Source organism: Centroberyx affinis, unplaced genomic scaffold, assembly GCF_046629955.1.
Source record: "Centroberyx affinis isolate AG114_WGS23_722 - 3 ecotype Tasmania unplaced genomic scaffold, CSIRO-AGI_Caff_v1 ptg001046l_1, whole genome shotgun sequence".
NCBI classification, from domain to species: domain Eukaryota; kingdom Metazoa; phylum Chordata; class Actinopteri; order Beryciformes; family Berycidae; genus Centroberyx; species Centroberyx affinis.
Genome location: NW_027279600.1, coordinates 261,886 through 281,405, shown reverse-complemented (window position 1 = coordinate 281,405; position 19,520 = coordinate 261,886). Strand labels below are relative to the sequence as shown.

The window sequence follows — 19,520 nt, the reverse complement described above, 5'->3', positions numbered from 1 at the left end:
AACATATTCTATAGTAGTCTAAGTAATAAAATTTTACGTGAGATGTATTTTCGCCGTATGAGAATAACGTGCTATTTATGGGGAACATTTTTCATTTTATTTTTAAATACTGTGCCACCTTGTTTGTAAATACGTGCTTTTATTTTGAAAAGGCTGCACCGGAAGTGATCGGTAGCGTCGGCAAGGAAAGCTGTCTGACTTGAAGTGTAGCAAACAGCAAACAGCGGTTTGTCATCTGACCAGACATGAAATTTGCTGTGAAAAGGAACTTTAACTCACTCCGTAACACAGCGAGAACAAGCAGAAGCTACAGCCAGGGAGTCGGACACTGTAAGTTATATTTATGTGTATTTAATGAGTCTACCACAGGGCACAGGTCGAATAGGAAAACATTTGTTGATATTTTAGGTGGTTAGATTAAAGTTACCCACCTAGCTAGCCTCTCTAGTTGACTGACTGCACAACGGTATCCACAAAAGAAACAAAGATAACAGTAACATGACTGTAAGCTACATGAATTCAATTTGATAGCTGAAGTTGGTATTTGCAGACAACAATGAAGACTACAATACAACTTCAGTCGATGGGCCTTTACTGAATAAGTTTACTCTGAAGTGAACTCTGTCAAAACAACTGCCGGATTGTCAGACAAGGCAGATTTCCTTTAAGGGTCAGTTGAGTGCAAACTGATGTTAGGATGTTCTCTAAATTTCAGTGCGTGTGTTTGCCTAGTCTTGAGTGCGTATCATGTGAATTCTGCTTCCTCATCAGTGGCAACACATGATGCTTTAGGATGCAAGATCAGCTCTTTGCAGTCCCGTACACCCTCAGTCAATGTTCCCTCGGCCCCCTTAAAGAGGTAAAAATAACCTCATATTGTGCAAGAAAGTGGTGCCAGTGAAATCCTGTTTTGCCATTTCTGTCAGTGGCATTCATACATCGTAGCTGTTTGGCACTGTCTTGTGACTGTTGGGACATGCAGTATTCATTAACTGAAATGCAGTTAGCAGAATACATGTAAAAATATGAAATGATATGGCAGTGATTGCTGAAATTCTGTGGTGATTAATCAGTATAATGAGTCATGTAAAGACCAGCAGTTGGCCTTGTTAATTGACATGCTGTTCCTGCAGAATAGAGGTGTGACTCAGTGGTAAAGTGCTGAGACTCTGTAACCGGTGGAGCATTCATCTTAGCATTTCTCTTCCCACTGTGTGTGGGCATTGTGTAGCACTGACTCCAGTCATTTGTCTCTGAAAGTCAAGGACAGATTCCTGCTGTGTGAGAGCAGTGGGTTCACATTCACACAGTGCTGTCAAATAGTAATGATGCAGGAGCCCCATCAACGGTGATTGTGCAGCGACGGCAGAGCGAGAAGGGACCAAGTGTTCACGAAGTCACATTCCACACCATCTGAAACATGATGGAGAGCCATTATTGACTAGCGTACTTCTCTGTCTCCGTTGAAGAAGCTGTGTCACATTCTTTCATGCTGATCAAGCAGCACGTGGGTAGATTTGGGCCCTCTGTCTTGTATCACGCTAAATGTTTATTTACAGGGTCATTAATGTGAGTATAGAGGAGTGGGCATGGAAAATGCCTGCTAGCCACTACTGCTTGCATGACAATAGTCAGGCCTGAATGTGACTACTGTCCACTCTCTGTAGGAGCTGCCTGTATCTCGGCACCTTAGACCTGAACCACTGGACTGGTCTCTACGAGCTGTAACCCAGAGAACTCTCAGCGCTATGGCTTCCCAACAAAGATAGTCATTTTCCTCCCTGGACGAGCACAGCTAGAAGTAAGTCTCTGTCTTAAAGGCCCAATTGTATCCCGCTTATTGCCATAACATCACCATGTCTTATTGATTTCTAACCCATGCTTTTCGTCATTTTTTTTCACAGCTTCCAGTTTATCCCTTCCTGTCCCAGTATTTCCTACCCTCCCTCCCATTCCCCTCCTTTCCTAGTATTCCCCGCCTTTCTCCCTCACCCTTCTTCACCCTTCTCTTTCATTGTGCGTGTCTGTGGTCCTGTACTCTATCTGTGAAGATGGATGCCACTGAACCTCTGCAGCCCAGCCTCAACTCCTCCTATGTGACAGCTGCTCTCGGCAACCACGACTTATCTGAGGATGAGGAGAGCGAAGACCTGGGTCCCTCCACAGACCGGGCCTCGCTCCTGCCCAAACCTTCCTCAGCGTCCCTGGCCGTACGCCACTGTCCGGAAGACTCCTACTGCCTGGTGTACATCATCTTCTTCCTGATGGGCATCGGCTCCCTGCTGCCCTGGAACTTCTTCATAACAGCCAAACACTACTGGCTCTACAAGCTGAGCAACATCACTGACCACACCGGCCACGAGGAGCCCCGCTCAGACCTCAGTGTGAGTGAGAGGGGAAACTAGGCATAGCAGCAGCATGTTTGTTCACTGTGTGCATGCTTGCGTGTGTGTGTTTGTGTGTGTACATATGAGCGTGCAGATTTATACCATCATGTATGCATTTCAAGGGACTGTGATGATCCCGTGACAGCTGTGAGGACTAAGTGTCCTTTCACATCTCACAGAGATGCGTTGCAACGCAATTATACAATTAGAAAGGCTTGGCGAGGACAGCTAAGTTGAAGGAGAAGAGGAAAAACCTCACAGCCATACAGCTGTGAAGTTAATGTAATCCAGGAGGGTCATCTGTGGTAGGATGGTAATCTGTATAGGAAACTGAAGGAAGATATAGAACGTCTTATTCCAAAGTGCAGTGCAGCAAACATTTTTTTCATGAGTCTGTCTTTAGTGACGATGATGAAAGAATCCAAAACAGAACCCAAATCATGGAGCTATCAATTGCTTAGGCTATACAGTCAAAGCAGCTCCATTCACATTGGAGAAGCTTTGGTTCAAAGTCACCTTTATGTCATCTGGGCATTAAAACAGAGGTGCTTAATAGCATGGTCAAATATTCTGCCTGTATCTGCACCGAATCTCCTATTGAAACTGCAATGTCTTTACCTATGAGATGTAGTGATAATGCCATGGTGGTATGAAGCAAGTTGTGATCAGCTTTTGTGTCACCAATAAAATTTTTCACAGGCGTTTACTCAAGATAGGTGTTTATTTGTCAAAATAATATTATAAAAGCCAGGTTGTTATTTGAGACTAAGCGTTTATTGGAAGTTTTATGGTACGTTTACGGAAAACATTGGATCAAAGGTTCATATTTTACAAGCATGCAACACTAAGCTGAGCTGAGGAATGGCTGACCGAGTCATCCAAACAGCTACTAACCTAATGACAAGAAATAGACACTCTTATTTCAGAGCATGCCGTTTGACCTAGTAGCCGTTGCAAGGGTAGAGGAATGAAAGAGTCTGTTGGATTTTTATATTTTCCCCCTCTCCTTTCACTTCCTCTGTGTGAGTGAGTGTGTGTGTGAGTACTATTCAAGCACATCCTTGAACAAACGATAATGTTTTGTCTTTTCTGTCTCTATTCTCAGGACTACTTTGAAAGTTACCTGGCTATTGCCTCCACAGTGCCCTCTGTACTGTGTCTGGTACTCAACTACGCCCTAGTTAACAGGTACTTTTCAACACACACACACACACACACACACACACATCTCTCCTCACTGTATTCTCTCACCACTTGTCAATACCCTGTTGACCATCATGTCTAAATGCACCTTTGCTGCAGGTCCACATGTGCTGTGAGCTCATTGCTTTTTTTGTATCTTCATGTTACAATGCCACACTTGTCCTGGCTGCGGTGTCAGACCAGGGAAACAGGAAAAGGATATAAAAACAATTTTACGATACATTCTAATATAATTTGCACTGTGGCATCAAATACATCTTTGCATTTCGTCTGGACTTTGACCAGTCATTGTTGGTCTGAGAGAACATGGAGGACAGAGTATGTCATCTAGTGCTGAAACGATTAGTCGGTTAATCGCTCGACAGGAAATTAATCAATTAGATAAATGACAAACGATTGTAAAATAAAAATACCTAACATTTTCTGGCTACAGCTTCACAATTGCTAAGATTTATTTGCTTTTCTCCATTTCATATACGTTCATTTTTTTTGGCTGTTGGTCAGACTAAGTAAGCAATATTAAGATGTCAGTTTGGGCTCTGGTGACTTGTGATGGGAATTTTTTTTGACATTTTATAGTCTAAATGATTAATCTAAAAAATAATCTATATATTAATCGACAATGAAAATAATTATGTTATGTTCTCTATAATTTAAGAGCAACAGAAAACGTGCTATATTCTATTCAGTATCTCTAACGGATAATGAATGCCATCCTGTCTAACATTTGTGTTAATGCCAGTATACTAGCGGGCAGTGTGCTGACATGTGTGTGTTGGTAGGCTGTCTTCTAATGTGCGGATCCTGTCGTCTCTGTTCGTGATCCTGCTGGTGTTTGTGGTAACCACGGTGCTGGTGAAGGTGGACGTGACAAACTGCAGGGTGCAGTTCTTCGCCGGTACGCTGGCCAGCGTGGCTCTGGTCAGCGGAGCCTCCAACCTCTTCTCTGGCAGCGTGTTTGGGATCAGCGGGTACTTCCCCATGAGGATCTCTCAGGCTCTCATATCAGGTGGCTCTATAAAGAAATTCTTATTATTATCTTGAGCTATAGCATTGAAACTGATAGCATAGGAAACCGAATAACATGGGGCCTTTTAATAGTTGACTGCACAATCCTTCAGATGAGTTTGCCAACCCCTCCTTCTCACCCCCCCTCTGTCCCAGGCCAGGCCATGGGAGGCACTCTGAGTGCAGTGGCATCAATAGTGGACCTAGCAGTGGCTGAGGATGTGACGGACAGCGCTCTGGCCTATTTCCTGACAGCCGACGTCTTCATTCTGCTCTGCATCGTCACGTACCTGCTGCTGCCCAGGCTGGCATACTCACGGTCAGTAGCAGACTAAGATGTTCTCAATCAATCACAACACCTTCCCTTTGCCTACAAAATTTACTTGCGACTGAATCCACAAGTTCATACTTATAACACCAGAGGGTCTCATACATTTTTGTCACTGTGAGTTCCTATGGCAAACCCCAGTCATCTGGTATTCCAATAGGTTTAAAACAAATGCTTGGAGTTATTGATTTAATGTTCATTTAACCCAACTGGCCATTGAGATGAAAAATGCCTCAAGAAGTCTGGCCAAGAAGGCAGCATCACGGCAAACTTGCAGACAAATAACATGCAGCATTTACATCCACTAAAATACAATCTAAATAAAATAAAAGTCCAAAGTAAAAAATTGCTCTATGAGCACTCAAAAGGCGGTAGTCCAATAGCAGACCTGCAGGCTCAGGGACCAGGCATAAATAGATCTTGCCTAAAGCATAGACGGCCTCAAGATAGTAATTTTAAACTCGCGGAGAGAGACCTCTTTCATGAAATCTTTTTTGGCTAATTCAATTCAGACCTGAGGAACAAGTAAAAAGAAAAACCTTGTGACCGTAGACAGTAATATGCTCCAAGTATTTTAGAGATATAAGAGCACAGACAATTAGGAAGTAGACTCAGAATGGTCTGTAGATAAAGGTGTGGACAGGACAGATCAATTAACCTAAATTACAATCATGCAGCACAATCATGAGCCTTATAGTCAGTAATAAACAGCAATGCTCCATGATACAAAAACATCAGTCTAGACTTGTTTCAGCTAAGAGAAAAACATGTCTTGTTCCTAAAATAAATACAATTTCAGCTGTAATTTCTTCACAATATGTTGTCTGGATGAAAAGGCAATATACAGTGGTCTCTATACACAGGAAAACCTCATAAAGACCGAAAGAAAAGGGTGAAAAGAGGAAGTGGGATAGTTTCTTTTCCTGTATACTAGAATGTCAGCAGCCCTTGCACAACCAAGTAATCCTACCATATTTGGTTCAGATTTGTGTAATAACTTGACATGAAGGCATTTTATTTGGTTGTATTTTGGACTTAAAGAGAAGTTCAGCACCAAAGTTGTGGATACGTATGAATGTATCGCTACAGTATTAACAGAGTTGAGCTCTAGCTGCTCTATATAACCTACTGTGTTCTGTTTCTCTTACAGACACTACATGCTCGCAGCGACATGCACCAGTCCAGGGGCAATGACAGAGGGCGGGGGGGCAGCAGCAGGCGCAGCGAGCAGCGTCTCTGTTCCGCCGCTGCAGCCTATCCTGAGGAAGACATGGGTGCTGGGCCTGAGCGTCTTCTACGTCTTCTGCGTCTCCATCCTGGTGTTCCCCGCGGTTTCCTCGGGCATCCAGTCTGTCCACAAGGACACAGGCAGCCCCTGGACCACCACCTACTTTGTGCCCCTCACCAGTTTCTTCCTGTACAACGTAGCAGACTTCTGCGGGAGGCAGGCCACGGCCTGGCTGCAGGTCCCTGGCCCTACGAGCCGAGTCTTGCCCGCGCTGGTGCTGTGCCGCACTGTCCTGGTCCCTCTTTTCATGTTCTGTAACTACCAGCCGAGAGACCACCTCCACACCGTGTTGTTCGCCCATGACCTGTACCCTGTGGTCTTCAACTGCCTGCTGGGTCTCTCTAACGGCTACCTAGGCACACTACCCATGATCTACGGGCCCAAGGTGGTGCCTCGGGAGCTGGCCGAGGCCACAGGAGTGGTCATGTCCTTCTTCCTCACTCTGGGACTGGCTGTGGGCTCAGCGCTCTCTGTGCTCATTGTGCACTGCATCTGAGCAAACTGTCCAGCAGAGAGCCAACTCCATGTCCCTCACTTCTATATGAGGCTTGTAATGCAGTGCTACAACTTAACTACACAGCAGACGATGTGGCTGGAGAGTAGAGTCAGTGCACCCTCTGCTGATTAAAACGAGAACAGCAAAGCACCGTGATGAAGAGCGCATCACCAAGCCCGTTGTCTGCTATGTTGGGAAAGGTGCTATATAGGCATTACTTTAAGTTCCATACTTCACCAAACAGCCTTAAACTCCTTCATACCTCACATTACTAGATGTATTGTTATGTTTACACTGATCTGTCTCAGGGTGTAAACCTGAGGGCTATGTCGACTAGGACTAGTCAGGGGATAATGAAGTGTTAAGCCACTTCAAGAGGTACAGAATAGGGTGTAGTCTATGTTTATGGTACACTTCACCAGACAAAAAAGCTTATATTTTATACATTATTGCACCTATATCCCAAAACTAAACGTTTTTGCACAACTTTGTTTGGTTTACGGGTTGAGCTTTTGGGTATATAATTCTCCACAGGTTGTCATCAGGAGTGTGCTGAATAGATGTTGTGTTAGTTAAACCTCAAGTGAAATCATGCAGATAGAAAAGAAGCACCAGGTCCCATTGGGCGATATACAGTTATAACGTGGCTTCAAAATTTCTGGGTGACGTGATGACTAGTGTATTATCATTTAATTTGTGGGTTTACCAGTTTCACTGGTTTCACCTATATCTCAATGTTTTTGTAAATTCGCTGAGTAAATTGTTTTTGATGCACAGCCTCTGGTGTGTCTGTGTCCTCCACAGTATGTCTGTAGACCTGGCAGCTGAGCTTGACCGAGCTGGATGAACTGAACATTTCCAATAAAAACTCTTTGAGATCAGTAACAGTTTAACATAGCCATGCTGGACTGCCTCCTATAGCTGACTTCAGCTTTTGTCCTTATGACTTAGACTTACAATGGCCCATGAAATTATTTTCAGAAACCACACCAAAACATATCTGTTCACTTTTATGGAAACAATTTTTGAACACCTACAAAATCTTCCAATAACAATCATCAAATGAAATGCTTTTGAGGAAACAAGTTTCTATGCATAGGTCTTTTATCTTTGCCTATTTCATGGTGCGTTTTGGAAATGTCCTTGTGAACCACACCTGTTCTTGTCACTTTTTAAAAATTAGAATGAAATCATTTAAGCTTATTCTGACCTGAGTAAACTTTGAAGAAACATCTATTTGAGTAAATTATTCATTTTTCTACTCCTACTCATTTTTTTAAAACATTGCATAACAAAGATCAGTGTAGCATGAAACAGATTAACATCCTTGGTATCCCAGAGATGACAGGCTGCTTATGCAAAGCTAAATTCACACTGGCTCCAAGGGGGGTATTTCACAAAGCAGGATTAGCAAGTTAGCCAGATAACTTTGAAAAGTGTTAAGTGTCAAATTTTGCCTATTATTAGCAATCATCAACATGCATGACTAAATCTTATTCCTAAACCTAATATTCAAGTTTTATTTTACAGGTTCAAATCAGCATCACTAGGATATAGCATCATCTTTTCCAGTTATCTGGCTAACTTTCTAATCCTGCTTTGTGAGGTGCAGGTGCCCCCCTGAACTGCACAAGTGTTTGCCACACAAAATGGAATAATGAGCCAATAGGTGTATATAATGAGCTTCTTAAAATCATAGAAGAAATTACATGTTAGCAAACAATTTAAATTTCCAGTGAAGAAAATTCATCAGAAATTGGAGTGGATTTGGATCACTTTAATTCAATTGTTAAAAATATTACAGATCACCCCACAATCGGCTCAGGGTATGAAGCAGACAATGATTGAATCCAAGATGCTTTCAGTATGTTAGAAATGCACTGATTTAGAAATTAAGTGGGAAAGTGCAAACGATGAGAGGTGAGTGGGGAGGTACACACTCGCATCTTTACCTCCATTTCAGCTCCTTAAAACACGCACACAGAATATAATTCAACATTTTCTAGAAAACAAATTTGCTATAGGATCTGACAGACTGCGAAAATACCAGGCATGGTTAATACACAGAGCAATTTTCCCCTGTATGCCAGCAGTTCCTCCAGGGAGAAGAGAGCAAATGTGGCTGGGGGGGTTTGGAGGCCCATCCCTCACAGACAGCAGCGTCTAGCTCTCTGCCAGCTTTGTGCAACATGTGACATTGAAATTGTGATCCTACATACACCATATCCAGTAAGCAATATAAATCAGTACAACCCCAGATGATGCAAATCTGCAAAGCCCTACCGTGAAGCTCTGTGACATCTGCTCAAAGAGAAGCAGTAACTAAAAACAGGCTGAGCCTTAGGCCACTATACATTTAATCACTCCCCTCCTTCCCCCAAAAAACTCATTCCAAGTCCAGTCCCTTTTCCTCATGTTGCCATTCAAAATATCAAGTTAATTTAACAAACTGCTGTCATTTAAGTCTATTTCATTTAAAAAAAAAAAAAAAAAAAAAAAGGAAACAGGACAAATTTATTAAAACTGGGAAGCAGCGGTACAGTATTTTATCTTTAATTCCCTAAAGGTCAGATTGTGCTGGTCCTCTTCCTCTATACCCACACGTGGCGTTTGCAGTGAGCCACAGCCTGAAAGACAAAAAAAAAATGTTTAGACAGGCCTGTTGAAGCAAACTTCTGTCTTTGATGCAAGAGAAAAAATATCTGTAATTGTATGTTGTGCTGCAGGACAAATTCTTGCCAAGATGACATGCACTTCAAGAAAATGTATATCCCATAACTGATTCTAAATTCCCAGACTGGGGAGACGTGTTTCGGTGCCATGTTGTGTCGGTACTACTCACATTGCACCGGGTTGCCGTCTCCATGTTCTTGCACCAGAACGCAGGTCCCCAGCTGCACTGCTCTGTTCCCAGCAGCCTGTGCACAGCTTCAGGGCAAGCTCCCAATTTCTGTTGTTACACACCAAACACACACGTCAGTTACTAAACTGGGGGCCAGGATTATAGTGCCAGCCAGACAACCTATTACTGTCCATGAAGTTAATTAGCCAACATTTTGAAAAATACACATGAGATTTAATTGACACATTAGCCCTGCCATTAGGAATTAAATTATATAATTCTTTAACAGTTTCCTAGATAAGTGGGGTAGTCCTGATATACCCAAGAAACTCAAACCTCCTGACAGTCATGTGAATCACTGTTTGTCTTCACTAAGTTGTGATGCAAGTTATTCTGTTATGAATGAATCCAATTCACTCCTCACCATGCACACAAAGTCTGGGTCCAGCATCTGGAGCAGCAGCTGGACAAGCATTGGCTCATACTGTTCAACCAGCTGGTCACACTGTTGACACAGGACACAGTCATCGTGGGGTTAATGCATGACTGTCACACGAGGATATGGAAAAGGTACAAAGGCCAAGGGTGCAACATCTCACCTCGGACTGGACAGACTCGGGCAGGAAGCTGCATACTTTTCTCACAGCATCCTCAATCTGTGCTTCGGTAGCATTCTGCTCCAGGATGCCATCCATGTAGCGGACGGCCATCTTGCACACGTCACAGAAGCCACCGGCCTTAAAGCGAGCTTGGTCCATTACAGCTGGGGAGAATTAGAATAGATTCAACGTCATTGTGCTGATGTGGAAATTCACAGTGTGTGAAGATGTGGCTTCATGGTAGTGAATTGAAAAAAAAAGAAAAAAAGATATTACACTCACACAGTAAAAATGTATTTAAAACAGGGACAACAAAAGGGTGCATTCACACTGCTGTGCCTTCCCCCCCGAAATGTAGCCTTTTATAAATATGAAAGCAAATGTAAAGCAGCTGGATGGCAGACAGAAAGGTGCTGTGCATTGCATATTTTTTGGCTGAGCACAACGTTTTCTAAAGTTGATAAAAACGTAACATTCGAGGAGCACACATGATGTGACCTGCTTTTTTGTGAGCCAACTAATCACAATGAAGAAGAGGTTTTACAGTACATAGGCAGCTGACTGTATGCTGCAACAACAAGAATGAAGGAGAGAAAAAAAGAGACGCAGAAAGTGTTAAATAGCAAAATCCCAGGAACTGATCATAAAGAGTCAACATCAAGCACAGTGGCTGTGCTTGGGGATTTCTGGCAAGTGTCTGAGAGTTGTACCCAAGTGCTGTTCGCTGATGGTGTCAGCCATTGCATCTCATTGTTACATGTACAGAGTTGTGTAAGTGCACCCTAATAGAGCTTCCAATATTTACAAAGAAAATGCAGAAAGTGAAATTCCTGTGTGAGAACTATAGAGAGTCAGGTCAAGACTTCTACAAGATAATGACGTGAAGATAAAAGACCTCTTTGATTCACTCTTTGCAGTTCTGTACTTTCTCTTGCGCCTCCCAGTGGGCAACTGCTCACATTCATTGAAAAGGGAATGTAAGCAATCACTCAAAACTTTGTTGAGCCTTTTGCTCAGTCTCAACCACATTTCTCAGACATTTATCTAGTTTTCCAGTCATTGTGCTGGAAATGTTAAATTGTCTTTGCCAATTTACTCCTATTCTTGGCCCTGAAGTTAACATACAAAGTTGAAATGTCATAACACTTTCAATGAGGCTTTTGCACACCAACTCTCAAATGCTTTTGCACAGCAAAGCAAAACTATTTAGGAGGAAACAATAGTCAACTCCCACCAAAATCATGTTTCATTCAATGTGCTGTGAACAGTGAGAGCTTACGGATATATGCGCGGCTAGCATCCTTGCAGAGTCCCAACACGGTGCAGATAGTCTTGGGGTCAGCCTGCTGCACAAGCAGCTCAATGATGGCCTGGCCATAAGCCTCAATCAGGTCCCGACACTGGGCAGTCAGAGAAGAGGGCAGCACTGTGCACACTTTCTCCACGGCATGGATCACCTCCTCCTGAGGCCAATAGAGAGACGGGTCAGTTTGACATCAGACCTGAGGTCACCAACAGTAAATTACATACATGTCCATATGTGGCAAGTATTTGTTGTGTTCCATTGTATGAACATAGAACACAGCACAAGTCCCACCTCTGTTGTCTGATCCTCCAACATACTCTCCACCTCCTTCATCACAAACTCACAGATGGCACACTGGGGGGAGTCACGGGCACGCACCATAGGCTAGAGCACAGACAAAAAGGAAACGTCACATGTCGATGTACTGAACCACAAGCCTTGTTATCATCTTCTGTCAATACGAAGCGTTGATGAAATGTCAAGAATCAAGCGGGCCAATTCTGCCTGGCAGCCCTGGCTTACCTCGACAGGCTTGGCGGGGGAAGATTCCACCTTGGTGGCAGGGAACATCTTGACAGCAGGTACAGTTTTGGCAGCAGGCAGTGTCTTGGCAGCCTGCAGCTTCAGCATGGGAGAGGACTTCTTCACAGCGTCACAGAAGCCAGCGTGGGCACAGAGATCCTTGGGTTGCTGAGGAGAGGATAGACAGTAAAATCAGACACTCAGTTTTGGAAGCCCAACAAAAGGCCTACCAAACATGCCACATCACATGCCGTTAAGATAAACTATACGTACGTAACTTGCATACCATTTCACAGCATTACCACCCATGCAATATCTTTGTGTTCTTTTGCTAGCAGCAAACACAGAGCGACATATACCCATACTGACAAAACCAGTTTGCTTCTGCAGCTTTACACCCTCTGACCCTGCTGGTACCCAATGGGATCAGTTTAATTTTAATACATACTTTGAAGATATGGACCCCCTTATAGCATCTCAGTTGTACCAACTACCGACTTGCTTATGCAAAGCAAGTCAAAAGTCAAGATTCAATGAAATATGAAAACACTGTAGGCCTATTTGATGTGGAAACCAGGAAAAAGAAGAATGTGGCCCTTATCCGTAGTCTTGCAACAGGCACTCAATGTAAATATCCTACTAGCCAAACAAGCACAGTGGTTGGATTAGGTTCAGTGGACACATTCAAAACTGAACAAACATTTCCATGCAGTTCTACAGCGTGAGGTGAGTAGCACTAGTAGTGGACAGCACAGGAAGCAAGAGCTAAGGGTAAGAGGCTAGAGGCTGAACACAGAGAAACCTACCTCTTCCTGGGGACCAGCACACAAAACCAGAGCAGGAGAAACAGAGCAGGAAGACAGATGAATGGAGGGGAGAAAAGAAGAAAAGAAAAGGAAAAAAAAAAGCGATTAAGAGATGTGAATGAACTGAAGTCAGCAGGCAAGGTGGTGCTGTAAGACTGGGTATGGGCTCAATGTCACAACATACTGATTATCACAGACCCATTAGTTCTAGTGACCAGCTAATTAGGTTCATCATTGGGCATTAGAAGATATTGAGCATTTACTTTCAATTTGACTTAAGTATGAAAGGTGAAAAAGGCTTTCCTGAACTTTCTTTAAAAAAAAAAAAGAGAGTGACGCAAATGGAGCATGAGGGCTAGAAGACTCACCATAGACATGAGTTGTTGAACAACAACAGGAGCATATTGGCCGACGTACTGCTTGCACTGTAATGGAGGAAAGCACAGTCAATATACAACCATCATATGATGCATAATTGTGAGGACAAAAAGAGATGTTTGAGAAGGAAAGATCTTTTCATCAAAAAACCCAGACATCCATCTGGGGCTCTCACCAGGTCAGACATGCCAGGTCCGAGAAGGTCACACTGCTTCTGAATATTCTCAATGAGAGAGGTGACAAATGAAGTGTTGCGCTTGGCCTCCTCTTGAGCATCAGTCAGGAACTTGATGCAGTCCTGGCACACATCAGGATTTTCCTACAGACAAGATAAGATTCAAGGAGACAAATGAGGACAATATCCATTTGGATACACACTTTCATCACGATAGGTGGAACACATAATGGTTAGTTGATCCAACAGTAGTGTACCTGCTTTGGAGCCTCCTGCTTGGGGCTCTCCTGGGGATAGAGGAGCAGGGGCACGTTGAGGAGAAAGGGGGCCACCCGCTGGGAAAGGTCAACCTGAGGGATCTCATTGGACTGGAGCTGCTCCTGGGCCTTAGCCAGAGCCATGGCGGCCTGCTGAGAGCGACACAGCCCCATGGCGCCACATGCCACACCGGGATCCTCCTAAAACACACACCATTGGGTCACTTCAACTGACACATTTAATAACCCCCCCCCCCCCCCCCAAAAAAAAACCCTGTGAAGCAGTAAAAGGTAAATTTGTGAAAAGGTGCCTCCTATTACAAATAAACACAAAACTGCTATAAGCTAAAGGGTTAGCCTACCTAGTATGCCAATCTGCAGCCAAGTTATCAATTTCACAGTACAATTACAGAATAGAAACAAGAGGCAGGATATAAATGTTTTTGGGGGACTGTTTGACTGCATTTCTGGTACAGTTACAGTTAGTTACAGTAGTGTTTTCTGTAGATTTTATAGATGCAGGGGCTGGGGTTAATTTTGCTTAGTTGACCCAGGTTCACTCCTTCACCTATTCCTGGATCAGTACCAGTAGGTGTTGCAGTTCAAAAATTAATATTTGGATATTTACATCATGGTATGTAGACAACTGTGCTATAACTACAATTGCCATTTCTGGTGAGCGAGTTGAGACCAGATGACAAAATTTCATGGAAATTAAATTTTTCTACCTGTGGGAGGGCCACCACTGCTAAATGAATATCACTTTGACTGTCACTTTAAACAGTTCTGAGTTGCTGTAGCAGGTGAGAGTTGAAACAAAGACAGCAATACAGCAGATATTGTCAGTCACGGGGGTTAGCAGCATCATACAATGGCTACTCTGTTCCCATTTAGACTTGTATTCACTTCCCCATCAATGGCCCTTATTCAGCTCCCTGCACTTCCCCTCAGAGCCACTTCTGTTTTCCCTTTCTCTGATTCAGAAGGGCAGATGGAGCTTTATTTAAGAGTCTTAGATGAAGCAGGAGGATAAACTGACACACAAACAAAATTCAAGAAGCTTTATGGGGATCTGACATCATCTAGAAAAAAACAAAACTGTACTGCCTGCACGCCTGAGAGGTTAACTTGTGATGGCACTCGGGAGTAATTATATTTCAGCTAATGCTTGTGACCTTGGTCCTTCTGCCACAGGTTTGCAAACCATACTTGAACTGAAAACAGGGCAATACTTGGCAGCCAGGTTGACGGTGCTCACCAGTTCTCCAGTTATGATTCCAATGAGGATGGGGTAGTAGCTGTCCACCATCTCCTTGCATTCTGCAATCAAACCCTGGTCAGGGATGAGCTGGCAAGCCTTCTCCAGGTACCCAAGGATCTCAGACTGCAATCACAAAAACAACCCACACTAATCAATAATTGTATTTTCCCTGAGGTTCCACTGGCAAGTGTCTGCGTCTTAACAAGATAGTGGCAGCCATCTCAGTGGCTTATCAGAGATGAAATTTTAAAAACAAACAAACTTATAAACAGTAGGACGGGGACTTTTGCATCTCACCTCAGTAGCATTGTCCTTCAACAGCTGTTCCACCACAGTCAACACCTCCTTACACAGGTCACATGGCACAGATTTCTAAAACAGGAGAAAAGTGGGGGTTAAAACAAACACAAAAAACAAATCACCACCAGGTATTTGCCCCTTATCTGACCCAAGCATACAGAATAACTGGAAAAGAAATGAAGCCATGCCAAAAACTGAGGAGGATGTAAAGAAGAGCAAGTTATTTCTTTAATGATGCATTTCAAAACAGGCAACCTCTGTACCTTGTGTACAGCGGCTTTTCAAAGCAGAAGAAGTATAACTATAACAATGACCACTTGTCACTTTCATCATGGGGGTAGTGCAGTCAGAGCCTCACCATCTGGGGCTTGTTCCAGACGCTCTGCTGGCAGTGACTCACGGCTCCGCAGAGGGATGCTGTCTTGACATTCTGACACCAGTAGGGGGGGCCGCGAGCACACTGCTCAGTTCCCAGCAGAGGGGTTGCTACAGCTGCAAGACAGAAGAGAATATGTCATCTCATGCAGTATGCCAGGATGGTTTGTTTCAGCATAAAGATAGATAAAAAAAAAAAAAAGGCACAGAAGTGAGCATTTGTTCCCCCCCTCCCATCCCTGATTGCAATATCAAGTTTCTCCTGTTAGTCAGCACCTTGTCGAACGATTGGTTTCAGTTTCCACCCCCTCTCCAGCTAATCTAGATGATATGTTGGTGTAAAACAAACAAAAGCAAGCACCCTTTGCTCAGACAGAATTTCTGATAAAGTGAGCCTACCAGAAAGTCAATAACAAATATGAGTTACATACACAGCATGACTGTCTCCCACATCAAATGATTCTGACTAGAGATAACTTGACGGGGGAATTCCAATGGTTAACTGCTTCCTCAATGGAGGAAAAAGGGAAGCAATCCGATTCTGAATTTACTTTCAGCTATTCTACCAATTTGGTGTAATAGCAAAAGCTCAACACTGGAAAAAACAGACAAACTACTTTGTGTGTGCAATTCCCCAACCGTTTTATAACTGTATAGGACAAACAAACTAAATCCTGTTAGCTCATATTGCCAAGCCGCTTTAGCATTGACAACTAAAACCTAAATCTGGAACAAAACAACCCCCCCCCCCCCATCATTATTCAGTAGACCATAGTGATAGAGAAGTGAGTGCTGGTTATACATTTTATAAAAACACCCTGTTCCAGATACAGAAATCAATGGTTCACCGTTCCCCATTTTACTCAAGCGAAAGTGATGTGAAAGCACCCAACACTCTCCAGGAGTGTTTCCTCTATTTTTTTTTTCCCCTGCTGTGGTACGAGGCAAAAGGTCACATAGTGCTGTCCACTAATGTGTAATAACCCTAACCCTATGTGATATACAACATGGTTGGTCCATTTCAAGCATTGGCTCAAGAGCTGTTTCTCCAAAAAACATCAATGTGTTGTTGCCATGTGACAAAAGACACTGATTACTCAGCAGAGTACAAAACAATCAGTAAGCAAGAGTTGCCCAAGTCCAGACCTCAGTGAGTGGGCTCTGGCGATAACAGGCTGGAATTGGAAAGATAGAACAAGCTACATTGACAAGGAGCCTTCAGACTCCAGTTACAGACCACTGAAAATCCCCTCAGTGGTCACACCCACAGATAGTGCAGGGCACTCCCACCCTCCACTTTTCTGAGCAGTCAAACAAAATAACAAGCTGTTTCTCAAGCTGGCAGACTGTAGGCTACCCATGATGACAAAGACAGGTTAACTCACAATCCTTACATAGTAAAAACTCTGCGACCAACTTGAGCGCTGCAGTAAAAACTTTACCACTAACCAGGGCAAACTTAACTGCAGCATAAAGATATATGTTGCATTTTTCCATTGCCTTTGTACAATCATCCACTGCCTGACAACTAGGTCATCAAGTTGACACAGAATACAAGTTAAAAACAAAACTTAACGGCCTCTGTTGAGAGCAGTCAGCAAAAAAGGCCATGGCCTGTATGGGCCTAGCCGATATCATTTTCTGTGCCCATCGTGATTCTGAAACAGCAAATTCATCATAATGTTGGGAGTGAATCAACATCACGTGCCTCAGTGAAGCAACAAAAGACAAATGGGATTTAGACATTGTTCAACAACAGCAAGTGGCTTATGTGCCAGCTTCACTACATGTTATAAGTTTGGTGGAAAGCCCACCCATCATTTAGGAATGTCTCCGCACCAAACACATGCAAGAATGTGGAGGTTCAAAGCACACATTACGTAAATTATTTCTTAACCAGGAAATTGGAACCAAGATAAGTGCTACATACACAAAGCACAAAAGCCATGAACTGTAGGAACCAATACTGCCAATGGTCTGCATGAAACCCTTGCTTGTGTTCTGATAAGAGGTAAATGAATGATATTCATTTCAGAATCATGTTCCAAATGCCACAACACCATGGCAGCAATAAACTGTTAAAAATAGCCCAGTTACTGTTCTAGTCACACAAAGCTTCATAGCAGCAATAACTTATCAGGTTATTTCTCTCAGTTTTGTCAGGAGATAAAAGGTAACCTAGGATAGCACTGTCAAGGCAAATGCGCACAGGTTGGCAAGTCAAGCCACAGAATAAATAAAAATAAAAATTGAGGTAAAAACTGTTAAGTATGTCCTAAGTACGTGGATTGTCAGCAATGATACTTTATTAAAAGCTGAAGTGAAACTTGCTGGTAGTAAGGCTATCAGACCTGGTTCCTCATGAAACGAAAGCTGCCATACGGGAAGTCGATGGAGCACAAGACCACACTTGCTTACTAAAAGCAGGTACTGCGGGTTATCGCAAATCGAAAGATTACACAATATTATTTTGTCTAACAAGTTACAGATTCGATGTGCTGTATTATTGAAAATTATTTATTTTCTTAAAAGCGGTGGCTAATGAGACTTCTTTAAAGTTTAGCGAACATTTGGTGTTCTAGGAAGTGGTCCATGGTTATGGTATCAAATACGGTACCGGGTGTTAAAAACACTGCGCTAATGTAGCAGGTTTAAAAAACAAAACAAAACATAAACTGACATGAAACGAGCACTAGGTGTTCCATTAATGTGAAGTGGTTGGCAGCTAGCAAAGCCTTGTTTTTTTCTTGGCGGTGGCTGTGGAAAGCTAAACCAACATTAGCCTATCCCATATTGGGTTATCACGTAATGTTTAGCCAATACAGCACACGCTAGCCTGCTAGCTAATAGGGGCAATTAGCTGTGATGTTAGCTGGCTAGCTAACGTTAGCAGAGCTGTTGCTAGCTAACATTTTGACATTAAAAAGCGAAACAGACAAGATTCGCTAAATACGTTATCGTGGCGGATGTAATAAGTGGTGGCAGGTGCATTTGCGAATACAAAACACCCGGCTTGTGTAAAAAAAACAAAAAGTTAACAACGGTAGCCGCTGTGTTGATGTTTACCAAGAGCTGTTTGAAATGCTTCCGCACTTCGATGAAACGCACTTTGTTACACAACCACCGCGCCTTCGTTATAAAGTGACTGGTGTCTAAATCATATCAACAATACTGGAAGTAAAACATTATTCGACTGCCTTGGCTTGTTATTACCTGAAGACACGAAAAGCAGAGCTAGAAGCAGCATGACTCCGCTGTTTTGGACAGACTCTTTTGTAGCTGTGTCTCCGGTGAGAATGTAGGCGTCGGGTTGTGAGCACTGCAATGCAGACTGGGGGCCTTGTTGATGCTTATATGATGATGGCTCACTGTCAGCTGACTTCTCCACAAGACATGTGACTCTGACCTGCCCTTGGTCTCTGATGTGATCATTCACACAAAGATCAAGGTTTTCACTGCTTTAGGAAACGACGCTATAATTATTCAGCCTAGTGAATCTAACCCTAACCCAATTCAAAGAGTCGCCTATTTCTAAACAAAAAGTGAACTTTTTGTAAGAGTTGAGACTTTAAGTCTCATAGTGAGAGATGTAGTGCTAAACAACAAAGAAGTGGATAGACTGAGCATAGGGAAAAAACACTAGTAGTATATATTATATATTAGTATATATATACTAATATATAATATATAATAATATATATATAAAAAACTAATATACTAATTAGTATATATATTACATATAAACTATACATTTATGTCATTAAGATTTATGTCAACCTAAAAAGAAAAGGTTTACCTGAATAAAACACACCTGAATAGCTATTCTACAACTAAACAAAAAAGCTCTTTCCTGATTGCGTTAAAAACAGTGTCATTTCAGCCTACATAGCTACTATCTAGTAGTTCTAGTCAACTAGTTAGATGTATTGCTTTCATGTGGCTATTTAGCTTATAGCTTGTGTCATAAAATTTCTGCAGTATCTAAATAG

The 19,520-nt window shown here is 42.7% G+C and overlaps 2 protein-coding genes across 3 annotated transcripts; one reads left to right on the top strand and one right to left on the bottom strand.

Annotated features, from left to right (window-relative positions):
* The first annotated feature begins 204 nt into the window (after positions 1 to 204).
* On the top strand, positions 205 to 9,214 carry slc29a3 (solute carrier family 29 member 3). Its single transcript, XM_071522931.1, has 7 exons — positions 205 to 330; positions 1,668 to 1,801; positions 1,905 to 2,384; positions 3,493 to 3,575; positions 4,373 to 4,599; positions 4,755 to 4,917; positions 6,077 to 9,214. The coding sequence occupies exons 3-7, from the start codon at positions 2,052 to 2,054 to the stop codon at positions 6,708 to 6,710; spliced, it is 1,440 nt and encodes a 479-aa protein (XP_071379032.1). The 5' UTR covers positions 205 to 330; positions 1,668 to 1,801; positions 1,905 to 2,051; the 3' UTR covers positions 6,711 to 9,214.
* On the bottom strand, positions 8,473 to 18,885 carry psap (prosaposin). Of its 2 annotated transcripts, XM_071522930.1 has the most exons (15): positions 18,745 to 18,885; positions 15,515 to 15,648; positions 15,154 to 15,228; positions 14,854 to 14,979; positions 13,596 to 13,796; positions 13,339 to 13,482; positions 13,154 to 13,210; positions 12,786 to 12,791; positions 11,980 to 12,147; positions 11,749 to 11,841; positions 11,431 to 11,614; positions 10,152 to 10,315; positions 9,977 to 10,057; positions 9,553 to 9,660; positions 8,473 to 9,337 (listed from the first exon to the last, which is right to left on the bottom strand). In XM_071522930.1, the coding sequence occupies exons 1-15, from the start codon at positions 18,776 to 18,778 to the stop codon at positions 9,302 to 9,304; spliced, it is 1,611 nt and encodes a 536-aa protein (XP_071379031.1). In that variant the 5' UTR covers positions 18,779 to 18,885; the 3' UTR covers positions 8,473 to 9,301. The 2 variants fall into 2 exon arrangements, with proteins under 2 accessions (XP_071379031.1, XP_071379030.1); XM_071522929.1 differs by lacking the exon at positions 12,786 to 12,791.
* Between the last annotated feature and the right edge of the window lie 635 nt (positions 18,886 to 19,520).

Coding starts and splice junctions, on each gene's coding strand:
- slc29a3 (XM_071522931.1), top strand. CDS start 2,052: ATGGATGCCACTGAACCTCTGCAGCCCAGCCTCAACTCCTCCTATGTG. Junction 2,385..3,492: donor AGCCCCGCTCAGACCTCAGT/GTGAGTGAGAGG, acceptor CTCTATTCTCAG/GACTACTTTGAAAGTTACCT. Junction 4,918..6,076: donor CCCAGGCTGGCATACTCACG/GTCAGTAGCAGA, acceptor TTTCTCTTACAG/ACACTACATGCTCGCAGCGA.
- psap (XM_071522930.1), bottom strand. CDS start 18,778: ATGCTGCTTCTAGCTCTGCTTTTCGTGTCTTCAG. Junction 10,316..11,430: donor TGCTAGCCGCGCATATATCC/GTAAGCTCTCAC, acceptor AATTCTCCCCAG/CTGTAATGGACCAAGCTCGC. Junction 9,338..9,552: donor AGACGGCAACCCGGTGCAAT/GTGAGTAGTACC, acceptor TTTGTCTTTCAG/GCTGTGGCTCACTGCAAACG.